The sequence below is a fragment of the Solanum tuberosum genome, unplaced genomic scaffold, assembly GCF_000226075.1.
Source record: "Solanum tuberosum cultivar DM 1-3 516 R44 unplaced genomic scaffold, SolTub_3.0 scf00216, whole genome shotgun sequence".
NCBI lineage: Eukaryota > Viridiplantae > Streptophyta > Magnoliopsida > Solanales > Solanaceae > Solanum > Solanum tuberosum.
The window spans coordinates 770,285-791,316 of record NW_006239143.1 but is presented as its reverse complement, the minus strand read 5'-3'; the positions used below and the strand labels follow the sequence as shown (position 1 = coordinate 791,316).

Sequence of the window (21,032 nt, the reverse complement as noted above, 5' to 3'; positions counted from 1 at the left end):
CATTTAATAATAAAATAATTGTGTTTATAATGTTATAATAATAAATAATTATCATAACTCGACTCATTTATAATATTATGATTTATGACGTATTAACTTTTTGGAGGAAGACTCTTGTCATTTTCTTTATATTAATATCCAAAAAAATAATCTCGACATTTTCCTTAGTCAATAAAGCCATTTTCCTTTTAGATGCATTTCTAACAGTTCCATTAAATATGAAATGCGTGGTTGATTAATAGCCTTTGCTACAAAAAAATATAAATATCAATACATCACATCACAAAATTAAATGACTAAAGCAAAAATTTATTATGAAACAAAGGGTAGAAATGTAATTTGAATTTGGTCTAAAATCAAATCATGAAGACCTCAACTGCAAATTAACTGGTTTGAGAACGGCCACGCCCCACTCCTCTCTTCCACTCCTTTATTGTCCTTTATTTCTTTTTCGGCGTTCGATATCTCTAAATTAATTTGAATTTGTATTTGTAAAGCTTCATTTGAAGATAAACGTTTTATACCAAAAATGATTTTATATATAATATATAAATTTGAGACCTATAATTAAACGAAGAGTGGTCTTATCCATTGACTCGAATAACAAAATTAATGTTGACAAAATCTTAAGTTAGATATTTCACGAGGTTGGATATTTCTCCCTTTTCTCACCTTGTTTTTATTTTCTTTTCTCATGTCTCATAATATATGTCCATACCATAGCACATTCTTATAGCCTAAGTCTCTCCAACTATTTATATAAATTCACTCTTCTATTTTCTTATTACTTACTCTTAAGATGGATCAACTCGGAGATGATGATCAAGTTTCCATGACAATAGAGAGCCGTGAAATATTGTTCTCTTCTGATTCCGAAGTTGAGTCTCCTAGTCCAACGTCGAATTGTCACTTCAGGTCAGAAACGAATTCAGAATTTTAATTTTATTCATAAAATTTTAGTAATTTCTTCACGTATATTACATTTGTTCGTACTAATTCAGGTCGTTGAAGAGAAATGGAATAATCAAACTTGAAGAACGTGACCAAGAGCATGATTTGATCAAGGCAGGTTTTCTTAGTGGAATGGGACAATTGGGAAATGAAATTGAAGTTGTGGCTATACACAAAAATTCACGTTCAACTATATTGGGGCAAGCGAGGTCAGAAAGTTTTAGTATTTATTCCGAAGCAATGCGGAAAAAATGTGGTGGAGATGCTAATATTAAATATGCTTGGATTGGTTCTTCCAAAGATGAAATTTGTAAAATTATTTCACATGGATTTTCTACAATTATGGAACCAAAATCTGGAGATTGTTTTGGCAATGGTGTTCATCTTTATCCTACAAACATCGATGGGTAAGAAATTAAACATTTTAATAACTTATTGTTTATCTGTTTCATCTTTCTATTTTTGAAATTAATTTTATACTTCCTCCGTCCACTATTAATTGTCATACTTTCCATTTTTAGAGTCAAACTATAAAAACTTTGACTAACATTTTAGGATATATTTTTTCATCATATTGATATGTAAAAAAATGCAATGTATAGTACTTTTCGTATAGTTTTTGAATATCTAATTTTTTGTTTAAAAAATTGAATTAATGTAATCTAATTTAACTTTGAAAATAAGTCAAATTGACTTTCGAAAAACGCAACATAACAAATAAAAGTGGACGGAGGGAGTACTTTTCAATTTTATCCGTAATGACATTATTCTTATAATATCTGTGAAAATTAACATGTGTCAAAGACTCTCTTTTTTTCTTGAACATAGCGACAAATTACACACCGCCACATATATATAGGTTAGGAAAAGTCAAACATACCTTTATATATCATAAATAATTATTATAAATATAAAAAGTGTTATACTTTTAATTTTAATATACCTTATTATTATTATACTTTTGCTTCAAATATATAGTTGTTTATAATTTGAGTTTCTGTGATAAGTTCACTAGAAAATTCATTCAAGAATCAAATTTGGCTAATTTTATTTTTCCGACAGACTTATTAGAGAAACTCAAATGTGATCTTTAGAGAAGATGATGATAATAAAATGAATCGAATCGAATTACACTAGTGATTTTTAAGAAATGGTGTATTTAAATTGGATCATTTGATTTTAAGCTTGAAGTGTATCTATGTGTCAAAATTAAAGATAAATTTATGCTAAGTTATAATAAAAACGGTATATTTAAACCAAAAAATAACAACATATACATTTAAACTATTTCCAATAATGTTGATATGATATATTTGACCATTTTGTGTATAAAATGAAACAAACATATCAAGAGTCTTGGACAAGTCATTGTTAACTCTAAAATTTAGATTCGTTTTACGCAAGTATATGAACATTGAATTTGTCATTTGATTACTTCAAATGTTTAAGATTAATTAATTTATTTATTTGACTTTTTATTTTTGGATTGAAGGGTATTTTCGGCAGTGGAAGATGAGAATGGATTAAGACATATGTTACTTTGCAGAGTAATATTAGGAAATACAGAAGTAATTGAGGCTTCATCCAAACAATTTCAGCCAACTTGTCAAGATTTTGACTCTGGGGTTGACAATTATTTTGCTCCTAAAACATACATTATTTGGCCTTCTAATATGAATTCTCATATTTTACCAATTTTTCTAGTGAGTTTCAAGGGTCCATTATTATTAGGTAAGCAATTCAAGATTCATAATTTGGTTATTTTAAATTATTATGCTAATGTAGAGATTCAAGATTTTTATTGCTATCTATACATTTTTAGATATCTTTTTTTGATTTATTTTTATATTCTTTTATCTGCTAGAAAAAAGAACGAAATTGATATAATATATGATGTACATAAAATATACTTCGTTTACTTTTACTTGTCACATTAAAATTTGAATCCATTGAGAAAATAATTATTGATATGACTATGTTATTACACTATCCCTTATGAATTGATGTTTAGTACTAGGTCTTGAATTTTTTTTTGGAAATAAGTAATTAATGTCAAAGATAAAACATGAAAACAAATAATTATCTTTCCTTTCCTTGATATATAAAAGTTAAATCTATTTTTGAAATATTAGACAAGTAAAAGCGAACAGATACAAAATAGTACTATATATTCTTACTTCTTCTGATTCGTCCCATATTATTTGTTCATTTTCTCTTTTACATGTTCCTTAAGAAATCATCAATAAGAAGGATGGTTTTACTAATATATTCTTACAAAAACTTCTTTGGAACATACGAACTTGTTTACACTTTCCAAAAAGAATTAATTATAACGATCAAACATGGAAATTTTGATTCATTTCTATTTTGATTTTGTAAATAGGCAAGTAATTTGGGATAACTACTTATATATTTGACTAGTGAATATAATTATTTTTAACGGACCGACTTGTCCTATTTTTCTAGGTAACTCTTCAAAAATCAAGAAGATTCCATTGAATCCCACACCACGTATAAAATTTTCAAATTTATTGCGTGTGCTTTCCAATTTTTTACATCCTTCAAGAATGGTTTTGATCTCAAAGATCTATGAAGATTTTCAGGTACGTATTTTTATTAAAAAAAAATTAAAAATTGTGACTATAAAATTTATTACTGTAAAGTACTTTAACAAGTATTTGATTACTGATTATATGAATTCTATAATTTATAGAAAAACAAGATCTCAAAAATGGTATTTGTTCAGAAGTTGAGGCAAATAGCTGGAGATACTTCACTACTTAAGAGTTGTCATGATATTGTATCCAAACACTAAGGTAGAGCAAGGGGTCTGACTCTATGTTCTTTCCTTATTTTAATTTTTTAGTATTTAACTATTATTATTTGTAATATTATTATAGAGTATGTTATAAACTCTGCGATGATGATAGAATATTTAGTTGAGCTGCTATTTAAGTTAATTGATTATGGCAAACAATATATATATATATATATATCATCAGTTTGGGATTTAATTACGTGTCTTTTAATGAATTTTGAAATTACAATGTGTCATGAATTTTGGCCCCTAGATGCATGTATCTATGATACACGGGGTCAAAATTAGGTGAAATTTGTTCCAGTTTTCAAGTGGATTCACATGTATTTCTGAATGTATTTGGAATGTATCTGGTATTTTAGATACATGTATCTAGTGTGATTCTTATGTATTTGGGATACAAAGACTCTCTCGCTCACCTTCCCCCTCTCTTGCTCGCATTTCTCCTATCTTCCTCACCTCTCTCTCTCGCCTCTCTCCCTATACATTTGTATATCATAGTGTATCTAGTAGAAAAAGTACATGTATCTAGGTGTATTTGAAAAGTTGGTATGAAATTATTAATTAGTAAGATAGTGTGTAATTATTTCAAACTGTAGGGAGAATTTATAAATATGGTAAGAATATTAATGTACTAAGATAATTTTTCCTTTTTTTTTTTTTTATAATAGATAATGAATGGGCTTTGGAAACTGATTGGGCCTTGATCCAAACAAAGAGTAGAGTGTAGTATTCCGAAAAGAAATAGGCCTAGTTGACAAGAGAGTGTTCCTCGAATGGTAAGCACTCCTCGTGAGTTTGCGTCACCACGGGATCTCCTGGGGAGGCCTAGTTATTATTTTGTACTTTTCTTGAAAATCAGAGAAGGAAAGACAAATAAAAGGAAAAAGTAAAAAAGAATCGTATTGCTATTAACTAGACTATACACTATACAGTTTCCAAAAAAAATAAACACAAAACTATAGTGTTAGTTACTGCAGCTGTAAGGGAAAATGGGGGACAAGCCAACTGATCACACTAATGTAAATGGCAAATGAAACTATGAATTAATACATATGACAACTTTACAATGTGTACGAAGTCTCTGATAGAATCTATAATTATTACTTGTATACATGATCTTGTGTTTATAAAATTATTCAGACACTAGGACGTCAATATATATATATATATACATGTACTAAGCAGACAGGATAGATGCTAGCTCATGAGCAATTATAGACAACTGAACATTTCTCATCTGAAACTAAATCTCATGGATTGGCTTATTAGCTTGTGTACAATGTATTTTGCTTATTTCCTAACATGTGAACAAGTGATAGATTTACATGTGAGAGATGTTTTTTTTAATTTAATTGTTGTATGATTAATTATTTAATTGTTTGATCTCCAATCGAATTATATATATGGCTAGTTAGTTATATTCAAAAGAGGAAATTGCAAGCTTAATAAGAAAAGAAAAAATAAAGGTGTGTTTGTAAACCTCTAGATAGGAGATCAATAGGTTCAATTAATAATTAATAAACTCAATCGTATTATCATGTTAATCATCATCGTAACTCTAGATCTTTCTCTCGTGAAATCTTTTTTTGTGTAGATCACTCTAAATTGCGTTAATTAGTTTAGTTGTTCTTTAGTTATAATACAACCACAAAATTGTAGAAATTCTTGAATCGTTTAATTGGATTAAATTTAGGTGATCAAAATATATAAGCTTCTCTAAGAACAATATCTAGAATAGTTAATTCTTTATTACTTGGCGAATACGTATATTTGTGTGTTTGGGAGTAATAGTTCTCAACATTTTTCAAGATATATATAGCATAGAAGGGTAGAATAGTCCTTTCAGCTCAAGTCATTATTAAGCTACTATTTTATTTACTATAATTTATAAATGACTTATAACTTCTTCTTCTTTTTTTAATAAGATTGAATATTAGAATTTCAAAGAATTCTCTCTTTACACAACAGTTTCCTCTTTCTAGTGAACACCCCCACCATAAAGAGAATAACGGCATTGTTGTATTTAACATTAACTTCATGAGAAAATGAACAAAATAATAATAATAATTAATAATCAAAGCATAATTAAAAAATTAACAAGGCTAAATATTATTTATGGATTTAGCATCTACTAATAATGGGAAAAAATCCAAAGTAGCTTTCAAGGAGGTCATTGTTTGAAAAATCAATCTAACCACCATCATAATTGTGGCGTTCTAATTAGTTTTGGATTATTGGATATGCTTATTTATTTGTTTTCTAACATTTCTATAAATGACAAAATTAATGGTGTGTTTCTTAGTTAGCAAGAGATTATTAATTAGGGGGACAAAGATAAAGAATAACTTGAGAATATTTTATAACATGGAGCAGGTAAGCTAAGTATTCCACTTTATTTTTTTATTTTTTTCTTTCAGTGTCCCGAAGCTTGAAATAAAACCCTAACTAAATTCATATCGCATATTATACGACTCAATTAGAAAATGACAATCCCAATATTATTTTCTTCATATTCAGAACTCGAACCCGTTAATTTTTTTTAAAATGTAGCTCAAGAACAAAAACAATATTTAAATAACTAATTGGAAGAGATTCAATTGAACGTGGTCCACAATGACAAATTGTTTATAAATATTCTAACAGTTAATTTTGACTGGTGAATAAGTCAATGTCAAACTTGGGTTCAGTGGCCATTATATTTGACTGGAGTAGCAAAAATATCACTCATTTAGGCCCAGTACCATCCACCATTTTTTAAATATGATATATATATATTGATAAGGTTGTGATAGAATGAATGATACGAGGTTTTAGATTTGAGTTTTGAGCATGAAATTATTTTTATAAGAGAATGCTTTACTCTTAATGTGAGATTTTTTAATGCAAATTCAAATTTAGTTGAACCTCAATACAAATTAATATCAAACACCAAATGAAGTAACAAAAAAAATCTATACAAATAGGTCACTTATTAAGTAATTAGCATAGCTTAAATCCATTTCTTTCCCTACTAATAAATTACTATTTTGCCACTGAATTTACTATTGAAAATATTAACGGGCTGTTTTCATAGATATTTCGATTGAATAGATATACTGAAAAGAAAATATAGTAATGTTTTCATAAGAAGTTCTCTACTGTTTCAATGAAACCTGTTTTTCATCATGCATTTTCTCAATAAGTTGATTTGGTAAAAAAATAAACGAAAAAATCATGTTCTATAGCATGAATATTTTATTGATTCACGGGGGAAAAAACTTTTGTTTCTGGCTATGCTTGTTATTGCTTCTTTGATCAAAAGAGTAATAATGTTATTGTTTACCTAATTTAATTGACTATATAAGAGCCAAAAAGTATTGAAATTTCAGCAGCCTTTGGATTTGGCACTACTGCACTAGGTAATAGTAAGTCTTCAAAGGTATTGAAATTTTGTTTAGTGTAAAATTAATTAATTATATTTTTAGATGACTTATGACACTGGTTAATTTACAAGTAGAGAGTTAATGGATATTGAACAGACTTGGAAATGGAGAGACTGAAGAAAAATTACTTCCCATTTTCTAGAGTATCAGCTGAAATATATTTTTTATTTTCAAAATTAATCAATTAAGAAATTTGATTATATTCACATGAATTGGCTAAAACACTTAAATTTGCAATTGGATATCTTTCAATGAAAGAAGAGTAGTGAGAACACATAATTTATTTTTTGCGATATTAGTTAGTTACCTAATAGCAACAATTTAATACAACTACAAATAATAAAATATTAAAAAGAATATTAGTAAGAAGAAAATATTGTCTCAAGATCATTTAGGTATAATCTATAGCAATACTACGACAACGGACCAAGACTCAAACCCCCGATCGTTAACACAAACCCATACCCCTGTACCAACCACAACACGAGATATGACTTCGCCCCAAAATTGTCTCCAGACATGACCAAACCCCAACCATATTCTAACCCTAACCATTGATTCAACAACCAACCCCAGCCACGACCACGACACAAACCTGATGTCAACTCAGGACCTAACTTTGACCTCGATCCCGACTTGAGATTAGAGACTTGATGTTGAGCCATGACCTGACCTTGACCCTAAGTCAGGGTTGATCAAGTTTAAAGTCTGACATAGGGTCGGGAGTCGGGTCTTGGGTTGAAATAAGGGTAAGGAGTCGTCGAATTCTAGATAGAGGTTTGGAGTTGAGACCTAGGTCAGTAGTCAGGTACCAGGTAGAGGTCAAGATCCAAGTCCCAAGTCCCACATTTGGGTTAAGAGTAAAGTCCCAGATCAGGGTTAGGATTCTAGACCTAGGTCGGGGATAAAGTTATGTCCCAAGTAGGGGTCAACAGTCATGTCCCGAGTTAGGGTTGGGAGTTGGGTCCCAAATGGGTCATGTCTTGGGTGTTAGGTCAGGGCTAAGATAGTGGTTAAGGGTGGTCTCGGGTCCTAAGCCAGGGTTAGGAGTTGAGTCCCAAATCGAGATAAAGGAACAAAACTAGGAGTTGGGAGCGAAAGTTGGGTCATAGGTTAGGATCGAGTTCAGTGTGGTTTCGGGCTAAAGTCAAGAGACAGGTCTTGGTTCGTGGTCAAGAGTTTGAACAGCATGTCCCATGTCGTGTCCATAGACGGGGTTGGAGTCTGGGTCCTAAATTGGGGTTGAGTGTTAGGTCCCAAGTCAAGGTTGTGAATTGGTTTGCGACACGGGGTTGAAAGTTTGGTCCAGGGTCATATTCGGGTTCACGAGTCATATATTAGGTCTAAGTTGAGAGTTAAGTAATGGTACTAGGTAGGGTTAAAGGTCGAGTCTCGAGTACTTGGTTGGGGTTGGGAGTCGTGTACTAATTTGAGGTCGGGTCGCTATATTGGTTTGGGCTTCGAGTTGGAATCGGGGCCTAGAGTCGAGTCCCGAGTCAAGGTCGGGATCGGGAGTGGGATCTTGGGTCTCGGGTGAGGGGTTATGTATTAGGTCTAAGTTGAGAGTTGAGTAAGGGTATTAGGTAGGATTTGAGGTCGAGTCTCGAGTACTTGGTTGGGGTTGGGATTGAGGTTGGGGTTGGGGATGGGGTTGGGGTGGGAGTCATGTTCCAATTTGAGGTCAGGTCCTGATTTTGGTTTGGGCTTTGAGTTGGAACCGGGGCCTAGAGTAGAGTCCCAGGTCAAGGTCGGGATTGGGAGTGGGAGTTGGGTTGCGGGTTATGTTTTTCAAGGTGGGGTCTCGGGCACCTATCATGATGTTTAAAGAGAGTTTTTAAAAATGTTTTCCTTACTTTATGTAGGAATTATTTTTCTTATATTGGGAAAGAATAAGCCAATTCCAAAAATATTTTTCAAAATATTGAAGTCAACTAAATATGAGAAAATTGAAAAACATCACCACAGATATTACATTAGAACTTATCTATTACTCATTCAATCAATTTTACTTGTCATAGTTTCGTTCGCACACCCCTTTAGAGAAATGTTAACTAAAATGATAAAATTATTAAATTTTCTAATGGAGTACTAGATATTGTAACATAGTAATTAGAGAACTTTCCAAATCCACATTGGCCAATTCACATTCACAATGTATATGGTTGTTACACCAACAAAGTCCATCGTTGTTGGTGAATTCATTTTCGACTTTTCACCTTTTTCTTGACAAAAAAAAGACTTAACAAAGAAGTCAAGCTTTAATTAGTTAGCTCATTGACAAATGACTACCCACTTTCTATTTTATTGTTTGTTTAACTGCTTTACATATTTGGAATAAAAAATAAATGGAGATAGATATTCCGTGATGAAGAAGCACATTAATTATTAACATATATACACCTCAAAAATAAATACAAAAAATTGAAACTTGGTTATAGTGACATGAGGCAATACGTGTATTATTATTATTTAGATAGATAAGGAATGATGTAAGTCCCAAACTACTTGTTTGATACGCCAAAGTTTAGATATTATTATTTGTAACATTTATCCTCTTTACTAATAATGACATCACCTATTAAGGTGTATGGTTCATATGATTCTAGTGTGTATTATGTGATTTCATATAATAAAATTTTAATGGAAAAAAATCGTTTTCTACATTTTACTTTATACAAAATATGATACGAGAACTTATATCAAAAAGTAATTTTTAATTGTATTTTCTGACAATGACGTTAAAATTTGATACTCTTAAATTATATTTTTTTTAATTGATATAAAGTGATCGATGTTAAAATCTATAATGCAAAAAGATTAAGGTTGAATTTTACGAAATATGTGGTGAGGTATTAGATTTAAGTAAAGATTGCAAGCTTATGAGTATCATTTCATATAAGGGGTTTGGGGAAATATTTATGATTGTTTTATAATCTAAAATGAGCATTGACAACCCAAATCCCTGTTACTAATTTTTCCCCTCATTTTAACTTTCTTTATCAAACAATTTTTTTTTTAAATCAGACAAATTTTAATATTTGCAACCATAATCTATTCAAGAGAATCAATAATTTGTTTCTAAATGATAGTATTATTTTGATGAGACCTTTATGAATAACATCCAAATCGGAAAAGGCCTAGGCATTTTGCCATCATAATAAGGTACAAAAAAAACAATATTTTGGGTGTGAAAGATTCGGCTATTTTTCAGAATCTTAACGATATAATTGAAAATACACTTATTTTTATACTAGTCACCTCTTTAATATATGATTAATTAATCCATTACATCACTGATCACATCAACAATTTCGATTCTAATGTTATTGTTTGCAACAAATTTAAAGTGACAGAAAAATAAATTACAATCACAAATATGATATGAAATCATAAATAAAATATGAAAAATCATAATTTTATTCATTAAAATTGTGAGTATAAATTTGTTGATCCCTAGATCCACAAATTTGTGGAATATTTGAGATGCCCTTTTTAAGGGAATATAACACACTTTACATAAACATGAACTATGATTTAGGATTGACTGTTGAGTAACTTCCAAGAATCTTAATTAAAATTAAATACAAACTTGTGTAGAGTTTCCAACTAGAACTGGACACGTCTTGTAATCCTACAAATTTTCAATGTCTACCGTTATCTCGAGTATAACTTAAAAAAACGACATAATTATAAAATTTAATTAGCAACACTAGGAAAGTCCAGTTAAATCTTTAAAATTACTACACCAAAAAGGGCATCACACACCTAAAATAACTATTGAAAAAAAAAAACTTTTACCGTTTCAATTTATTTGCCTTATTTTTTATTTTTAACTATTTTTAAAAAAAAGTTTTTTATTTTTTGATAATCTTTTCATTTCAACTTTTCACATAACATGTTTAAGACCATAAAATTAAAAAAATATCTCTCAAAAAATTGCTCTCAACACCAAAAAAATGTCAAAAAAGCAACAACAAATGAAAAAAAACACCACTTCAATTATCAATTCCCATTAAGAAAAATCACAGTTCACATTAAATCTAACCATTAAAATTTATTAAATATTTGACAAAATTAGAAGTGCACAATAAATTTGAAGAGTCAAAAGTATATAGTGTATATATATCCCAAATATGAGGGGGTATTTATTTGGGAAGCTTACCGAAATTTTCATACATTTGAGGCTAATATATTCTATCTTATAGTAAAAGTTTTCTCAATCACAAAAATTTTGAATTTTTCATTGTTTTTGAATATATTTTTTGGTAGTCCAATACATTACAAATGATACATTACTTAATGGGAGGAATGTATTCGAAAGAGAAGAGATGTATCAAGAGAGGATAGGGATGTATCCGAGAGGAATTTTTGTAATTTTTCTAAATGGTAAGAAATTTTAAAGATTATGATATTTTAAGTCGTGTATTTATGTAATTTTCCTCATTTTTTCTCCTCTCAAATCTATAATCTGAATATATATTTTTTTTGGTAAAACTAATAATCTTAATATACCTTTTCATATGATTAAGTGCAAATCCCTCCCTAATCACGGCAAGTCACCTAATATAATAATTAATAACCCTCTCTTCTAGAAACAACAACGACTCCCCACACAATTACGAAATATACTCTTCTATGCGCGCGCACGATTGGACCATACAATATTATTTTTGTCAACATCTCCTTTCCTTTCTTACCATAATATTCCATCGTTTTAAGTTGTTTGTTCCACTTTTTAACAATTTTTAATTTTAATGTATAACATGTTTAAAATATACTTTTATCTTAAAATTATAAAATTAAAAGATTAATAATAACTTTTTTAAATAAGATATATCAAAATATCAACATATTGAGGTCTTAGATAAGATGATTTGGAGGATACTTATTAGAGTAAAAGGTCAGAAGATAATTAAGTTTTGATTCACTTTTCAGTGGATTCAAGTTTAGTTGGACCTCGTTAGGGTTGTATCTATTGTAATAATTTTAGTTATATACATAGTATTATATTTTCAATTACCACATAATTTCATTGTGTATTGCTTCTTTTCTCCGAATGTTTTGTATTGCTTCTCTTGTAAATTGTTTATCTCACAGTTATATTACCCTTTTTCCATAAATATTTAATTTGCTATACTTAAATACGTTGAGAATCTTTCGAAATAAGTTTTTTGTCCCAAAAATAATAAGTGTGGAATTGAACATGTGTTTTGATTGATATAAAAATGTCAAAAAGTCATATTCGACAGCCCCATCTCCACCGGCCCTCCTTCTTGGTGCCTCGAAACAAATAAAGACACAATTTCCCTAGCGTTAACGCGGAAACACCTTTTTTATTCCTTTTTTCAATATTTCCTCCTCATTTACTATTTCCTTTCACCTTCTCCACTTTTTCCTTTTCCCCCCAAACTTTTTTTTTTTTTTAAATATTATTTTATGTGTAAATTTTTAACTTTATAATATATTTCTATATTAAAAGAATGTGATGATATATTTAAGATTATAGATTTTAATTCTCATGATTTATCTCGATTGAACAAGTAGAAAAATATGGATTTAATTATAAATTATAAATATTTGTAAGATTATAAATAATCTCATTAATTATAGAAATATCTCTATATCATTGAGGTTCACTAATTATTTGACTATTGAAGGATCTCTTTGTATGTGTTGTCCAGAAAGAGAAGTTCAATCCAAGCTCAGGATAAATATTGACGCTTAACGATATATCGAGTCTGATCTATAAAATTACTCCTTTTATCTTATTTTATTTATCTTTTTTATTACATTTAAAAGATGATCTCCAACCTTTTAAATTTAATTCTAAAAAAATATATTTTTCATTTGAGATTAAAAAAATATAAAAATAAATCAAAATCAGATACATAAACTGAACCAAGGGAGTACTATCTTTTGATAGGTATAAAAAATATCATTCTTAACTTTTATATTTTAGTCAAATATTGCTCTATAAAATAAAACGAAGCAACTATTCAAACCTCATCTATTATTTAAATAAAAAATGAATGGTGTAATTATTATCTAAAAAGTTAATTGATTTTTTTTCTCTCTGAGTATGATCTTGTAATAATAATAATATCTACTACATATTTTATATTATAATAATAATTACATTATATAATATCTACATATTTTAATTTTCAAATTTGGAAGTTATTAGGAAAGTAGTAGTAGTATTTATAACATGACAAACCAAACTTGGTACTACTACCAACCACCCAATATATAGCCTCATTTATTTCAAACCCCAATCCTCATCCTTCTAAAAAACTATATACTAAAAATATAAATATTCCTTATTCTTCTCCTTCAAATTCTCAAAATTCTCTCTTTCCAAATTTCTTCAAAAAAAATCACATTTCAACGGTAAATCAAATTTGGGGTTCTGGGTATTTCAAGAAAATGGATTCTGAAACCTTAAAAGATTCGTATAACGAAGAAATCATCGAAAAATTAACCGAAGATTTTACAGAGCAGTTGAGTATGAAACAACAGATAATCGAAGAAGATGGTTATGAGGACGAGGAGGAGGAGGAGGTTGAAGACGATGACGATGATAATGAAGAAGAAGAGTTTTCTTTCGCGTGTGGGATAGACGCGCCGCCGATAGCGGCGGATGAGATGTTTTACAATGGTCAAATTCGACCTCTGTTTCCGTTGTTTAATCAGAATCTTCTTCTATCCGACGAGGATTTAGAAGCTTTGAAGGAACAATTACCTATCAGGCCACCGGTAAAGAAGATATTTATACAAACGGAAGATAACTCAATTCCGGCGACTTCAAGTGAAGAAATCGCCGGACCTTTTTGTGAATGGTCGAAAAATAAAGCAATTGAAGCAACACGGGACAATCCAGAGGTATGTAAAAAGAGTAATTCAACCGGATTTTCAAAGCTATGGAGATTTAAAGACTTTCTTCACCGGAGTAACAGTGACGGAAGAGATACCTTTGTGTTCTTAAACCCAACAACTCCGGCGGCGAAAGTAGAGGAAAAAGTTGTTCGGAAAGATGAAACGACGACGTCGGAGAAGAAAAAGAAGGAGATCTCCGGCGAAGTGAAAGTCATCGGAAAAGTAACGAAGAAGACGAAGAAAGTTGTGAAGAAGAGTGAAGGGGTTTTAGCTCATGAAGCTTATATGAAGAGTAAAGCTAAAGCTGAAGATCGCCGGCGATCGTATCTTCCTTACCGGCCGGAGCTCGTCGGATTTTTCACAAATGTGAACGGTGGATTAACGAAGAATGTGCACCCATTCTAAGTCAAAAATCATTATTATTATTTTTGCCTATCTTGGGTTATGGAAATCTTTAATTAATTTTAATATTATAGTAATGTAATTTGCTTAGTCAATAGTAATTAGATTTGTTTGATTTAGATCATGGCCTAAGGGATTATGAGGTATAAGTTGGCCTTTTTCCCCCTTATTGAGCTTTGTAATGTAAAATCTTTAATTCACCATATAATTATGTACTTAAGATTCAGGTCTTTCGGAAACAATTGGTTTGTTTTTATGAGATAATGATAAAATTTGTATATACACTTTATTCTTTTCGAACCTTAATTAATAGAATTGTATTGAATATGTTATTCATGTTGATTTTACTATTACACTACTTCTACAACCTTTTGACCCTTTAATTGATGGTTGTTAATATTATGAGTTATCACAACACTATGTGAGTTTATTCAATAAACACAATTTCATTTTTCAATAGTAGGTATTTATTTTCCGTTAGGTCTAGTTTTGCATTAGTTGTCGTTAGGTCTAGTTTTGTATTAGTTGTTCGTTGGGTAACATATACTAATACAAAGTGCATAAAGGTTACCATTATTGAAGAAAGTAGGTATAAACAAAAAAATAAGAAAAGAAACATGTTTTCTTATTGGCTAAATTGAAAACTAAAAAGTTAAGTAGGGGTATGCATTCGGTTTTTCGGTTTGAGTTTTTCGATTTTTGGTTTTGAAGAAGTGTAGCCCAATCCGAACCAAAATAAATTTGGTTTGGTTTGGTTTTTCTCTTTTTGGTTTGGGTTTTTTCGGTTTGGTTAATCGGTTATGTCAATAATTAGAAACATAACAAAGTTATATTTGCAATTTTTAAATTTATATATATAATATTGAATTTCTTAAATATACTTTTTAATATAAATCTCAAGTAAAACGTAAAACACAATGCTTAAAAGTATATCAATTATAGATGTCCAAATATAAAATAATAAACTAAATCATAATGAAAAATAACTAAAAAGGGACAAAAGTGATTAACTCCAACTTAATTCTATATATATATAATTTGGTTTTTTTGGTTTTTCGATTTTTATTTTTCTAAATCCGAAACCAAACCAAAAAACCAAACAAAGTAAATTATAAATCCATAACCAAACCAAAAATCCAAAAAAAAAAAACAATCCAAATTAGAATTCGGTTTGATTTTTCGATTTAATCCAAATAGTGCACACCCCTACAGTTAAGTATCATTAATCGATGATGAATATTTTATTGATTTGGTTATAGACCTATTCTTAAGCACATAATAACATTAACAATGATAATAGCATACTAATGCAATTAATTTACTAATGAGGTACGAACAGAACAAAATATATACAAACCTTACTCCTTTCTTGGGTGGTAGAAAAATTATTTCCAATAGACATCTAACTCAAGAAAAAATAGAAACTACGACAATAATATGATAATCGAAGTACAAGAAATGACAGATAGTAACAAAAATTGAAGTATAAAAGAACTACAAGAGTAAAACTACGACGAGATTAAACTCAACTATGTATTAACCTTCTACCCTAATTTGTGTGCTGCATAACTTCCTATCTAAGGTCATATACTCCATAAGTTGAAACAGTGGCATGTCTTGTCTAATCATCTTTCCCCAATACCTCTCTGACCAACCTCAACCTCGCATAAAATCATATTGTAACACATTGAACTTTCAGACTTTCGTTAATTTGAACCGTTTCACGTATGAAATTAGACCAAACTCAATGAATTTGATTTTGCCAAGGTATAAAGGTTAAATCTTTAGTGTGGAAATAATATTGTATGTGAATTAAAGTCATAAGGGACATCTAACACATAGTTGGTTGAAATGTTCTCTACCAATTAAGTTTTCGTATAAATTTATATTAGGATCAACTTCAAACAAATATATCTCTTTGAATATGAAGAATTATGTTTAGGTTTAATTACTTGAGTGGATCCCTTTTAAAAAATAATTACTTGTTTTAAATATACTCTTTAATTATTACCATTTATAGCCATATATAACAATACTATATATTTTATTAGATTTGTCTTTCTCTCTTGCCTCTTTCTCCTTTTTCTCTCTCGCCTTTTTTACTTTTATTTCTCTTTCTCGCTTTTTTTCTTTATGTTGTTCTTTCTCTCTTGTTTTTCTTTCTGCTGCTTTTTTTTTCTTGCTCTTTCTCCTTCTCTTTCTCTTGTTTTTTTCCCCTTCTCTCTCTATTTTCTTTCGTAGAGTAGTTAATGATTCGTAGACTAAATAAAATTTGTATCAATAATTAATTAATTAGGCAAGTAATCTAATCGTAACAAATGAAGAGACATAATAAATTGCAAAATGAATTAAACTTACATTAAAAATGTATTCCACAAATATTAAAGTTGAATTAGAAGAGAATTAAATATGAATGCAAAATGTAGCAAACCAAAGATCATTCTATGATCTGTAAACTAATCAACCAATAAATTGCAAAATGAATTAAAATTGTATTTAAAAGTGTATTACACAAATATTAAACAAGTAAATAAATTAAATTTGCTTTAAAATTGTATTACACGATATTAAAGTTGAATTAGAAGAGAAAATTAAGAATGAATGAAAAACGTAACTAATGAAAGACAAGACATCGATCTATAAACTGAATTAAACTTGTATTGTTCATGAATAAAACATATATTATATGTGTCTTATAAATTATTTTGGGTTTGTATCACTAAGAACGTAAGTGATGTTTGCAATATGTATTAAAAATGTATTGTGCATAGAGTATTATAAGTGTGTTACCTAAATTATTTTAGTTGATATCATTAAAAAGGGAGTGAAATTTGCAATATGTATTATAAATGTAGGATGTATTGTTCATGATTTTAATACAATTTTAATACAATTATGAAACATATCTAATACAACTTTAATACAAACCCGATATAGTTCCATAAACTTCATCCTTTTCGAGCTTCAATCTAGTATTTCTCCTAAAATCAATTTTAAACTTAACCAAACCCTCTTAAAATTGAGATATAAACTCCAAAAGATATTTTCAATTATTTGTAGGAACAACCTATCCAAACTAATCACAAACGAAAGAGCAGACAAGTAATCTAATCATAACAAATGAAGAAACATAATAAATTGGCGAATGAATTAAACTTGAGTTAAAAATATATTATACACATATTAAAATTGAATTAGAAGCGAATTAAACATGATGTAGCAAACTAAAGAGAATTATGTGATTTGTAAACTAAATAAAACTTGTATCAATAATGAAATAATCAAGTAATTCAATCATAACAAATCAACTAATAAACTGCAAAATGAATTAACTTGTATTAAAAGTGCATACACAAATATTAAAGTTGAATTAAGCATGGATAAAAAATGTAACTAATGAAACACCAGACAATAATGTATAGAGTGAATTAAACTTATATCAATAATGAATTAAACAAGTAATCTAATAGTAACAAATAATAAACTACAAAATGAATTAAATTTACATTAAAAGTGTATACACAATATTGAAGTTGAATTAGAAGAGTAAATTAAGAATAAATGAAAAACGTAACTAACGAAAGACAAGACAATAATCTATAGACTGAATTAAACTTGTATTATTCATGAATCAAACATGTATTATAAATTATTTTGGTTTGTATCACTAAGAACATGAGTGATGTTTGCAATATATATTAAAAATGTAGTGTGCATGTATTATAAATGTATTATTAAGTGTGTTACCTAAATCATTTGGTTGGTATCACTAAGAAGAGAGTAAAGTTTGCAATATGTATTATAAATGTATTGTTCATGATTTTAATACAATTTTAATACAATTATAAAAATATCTAATTCAACTTTAATACAATTGCGATATAGTTCCATAAACTTTACCTTTTTCGAGTTTCAATCTTATATTTCACCTAAAATCAATTATAAACTTAACCAAACCCTCTTATATAAACTTCAAACTGCATTTTCAATTATTTGTAGGATCAACCTATCCAAACTAATCACGAGTTCGTAAGATTCATAAAATGAATTCAAAGTTTGAAGTTTTATAATGACTATCATGAATTCTTGCTGCTGTAATTCTAGAGATTTGAAATTTCTGTCTGAGAACATGATATTGTACAAATTTTCGATTTTTCTATTTCTCTTCTCGTCGTATTTTTGAATAAAAATAGTAAAATATGGACAAAAACTGATTTGAGAATAATTATTTAAATGAAAATTTTAAAAGAAGAAGAATAAAAAAAGAAGAAGAGGAGAAAGAGAAAGAATAACACAGAAAGAGATGAAGAAGAAGAAAAATAAAAAGAAGAAGATGAGGAAGAGAAAAAGGACAGAGAAAGAGGCAAAGCGGTACAATTTTTTAATCCAAAAAATTGTTATATTTAGTTTTAAAAAATTATATTGTCATAGATGGTAAATATTTTCTTAATATAGCATATTTATGTGATTTTGCCTTATGCTTACCATAATCTATAAATTAATGGTCTTATGGTCCATTTTTCAACGCATCCAACTGTTTGTCATTCTGAATTTGAATCAAGAAGTTACAGTCATTTTAGTGAAATCATGTCAAACAATCACAGTCGAATCGAACCATAAGTGAATTTTATGAACCTTAATAAGTCTAAAACAAAATTAAATGGGGATTATTCCAAGTGAATTTACGATCCATTTCACGGTCTGTATAGTAGGTAAACGATCTATATATCACATGTATATCTGAATTTTTTTTTCCAGATTTTGTAAAAAATGTTATTTTGAGTTTATTTTCTCACTTTTCACTTTTTGATATATATACCCCTACAGCCTCCAAGAGCTCTCTTTTACCCTACGAAATGTAGGTAAGTATTTTCCATAATATTACAACATAAATTCAAGAATTTTTACAAGATTCAAACATTCATCCTCCTTTGTCTACTGAAATCAAGAACTCAATCCTAAGGTTCAAGACTTGATTTTGAGCGAGATCTACCACATATAAAAGGGATTATAACTTCTTACAAATCAAGGTAATCATACTCTCATGATTTCTAAGTAATTCTAGCATATGATTATGTATCATAAGCAATAATTTATGCTCAAAAAATTATAATATTACCTAGGACTTTTCGAAGCGGATACGAATTTAGTTAGGCTGCAATGTGTGTATTGGACAGCGGATGAAAAATAAAATAAAAAATCTATTGTGTATTTTAGTTTTGACTTTTGACCTTTGTGTCACTTTATAAAAAACTTTTTTTATAAGACTTGTTTCTTAAATGCTTTTAAACTATGTTTCCGCTTCTATCTAGATATATATACACATGTTTCTTGCCATGTTATCAGTACGCTTGGGCCAACAATTGCATCAGACTAGGGTCTAGGATCGAGGAGTGATATATTCATAGTCAACCTCTTACACTGATATACCGTGAGTTTACGGTATTTTTAATACATTTCACTTAAGAGTTGTGTGTGTCTAGGGCCTTTTTGTATTGGTTTTTATGTGTTTTTATCATGTTTTGCAGGAAAGATGTTTAGGCGTGAAAGTAAAGAGACAACGGAAAGAAATGCAGAAAAGGGCATCTACGGAGGTGATCTACGGACTGTAGGTCAATTGACGCTCCGTAGATGGTGAACGTAGATCAGCAGGCAAGGCATGGAAGGCAAATTAGGGAAATCTGATCAAGTGTGGAACCACGACGGCCATTGACGGTCCGTAGATTGATCTACGGACCGTCTTGCTGATCCGTAGAATGATACTGCGAGGGTTCCAATACTAGATTTTTGAAGATTCTAAGTGTGGAGCTACGGAGAGGGATTGTCGGACCGTAGATCGATCTACGATCCGTACTGAAATTCCGTTGTTTGCTTCAGAGAAGCTGATTTTTGGAAGCCGAAATATTTTCTAAGTCCTTGCTGATGGAAAGGACTCACGGACCGTAGATTTATTGACGGTCCATGAGTCAGTCTCGTGGAATGAAGACGCGTGCCTGAACAAACTTTCCTTATTTTGTTTCCCTTTTAATTTAGGACTTGTTTTCTATAAATAGGGTATGTAAACCTCATTTTTGTTTGTTAAACTTTATTCCTTTAGTTCTATTTCGTGACTTGGGATTTTATGGTTGCAAACCTAGCAATTCTTGATTTCCTAAGTTGGTTTTGAAGATTTTGGTATTGAAATTCAAGTTCTTTCATCTAATACAATGAATTGTGTTCATATGATTATGGGTAACTAAACTCCACAACTAGGGTTGTGGGAACCATGAGCGATTAACAAAGTATAAATAGTAAATAAGCGATTTTTGAATAGTGTTTTGCATGCATTGATAATTCTTTCGTTCAAAAGTCTTTTTAACGAGTGCACGCGTTAGAACTCGCCTTGTTGCTACTTGCCGGACCAAGGAAGTAGTTAATAAGAAAAGAATTATCAACATAGATTTAGTGTGATACTATCTAATACGCTAGTGTCGATTGGTGCGAAGTAATAACTAAGCCAAACATCGATTATGATGTCTAATAAGAGGTAAAGGTAAGGGTTAGTAAATTATACACACGTA

At 29.5% G+C, this 21,032-nt stretch overlaps 2 protein-coding genes across 2 annotated transcripts; both read left to right on the top strand.

Moving 5' to 3' along the window:
• The first annotated feature begins 596 nt into the window (after positions 1-596).
• On the top strand, positions 597-3,883 carry LOC102589049 (probable inactive poly [ADP-ribose] polymerase SRO2). Its single transcript, XM_006356371.2, has 5 exons — positions 597-915; positions 1,002-1,358; positions 2,444-2,682; positions 3,418-3,554; positions 3,665-3,883. The coding sequence occupies exons 1-5, from the start codon at positions 800-802 to the stop codon at positions 3,764-3,766; spliced, it is 951 nt and encodes a 316-aa protein (XP_006356433.1). The 5' UTR covers positions 597-799; the 3' UTR covers positions 3,767-3,883.
• Positions 3,884-13,399: 9,516 nt separating this feature from the next.
• Positions 13,400-14,752, top strand: LOC107062317 (uncharacterized). The gene has a single exon (XM_015312840.1). The coding sequence runs from the start codon at positions 13,621-13,623 to the stop codon at positions 14,473-14,475; it is 855 nt and encodes a 284-aa protein (XP_015168326.1). The 5' UTR covers positions 13,400-13,620; the 3' UTR covers positions 14,476-14,752.
• Positions 14,753-21,032: the final 6,280 nt, after the last annotated feature.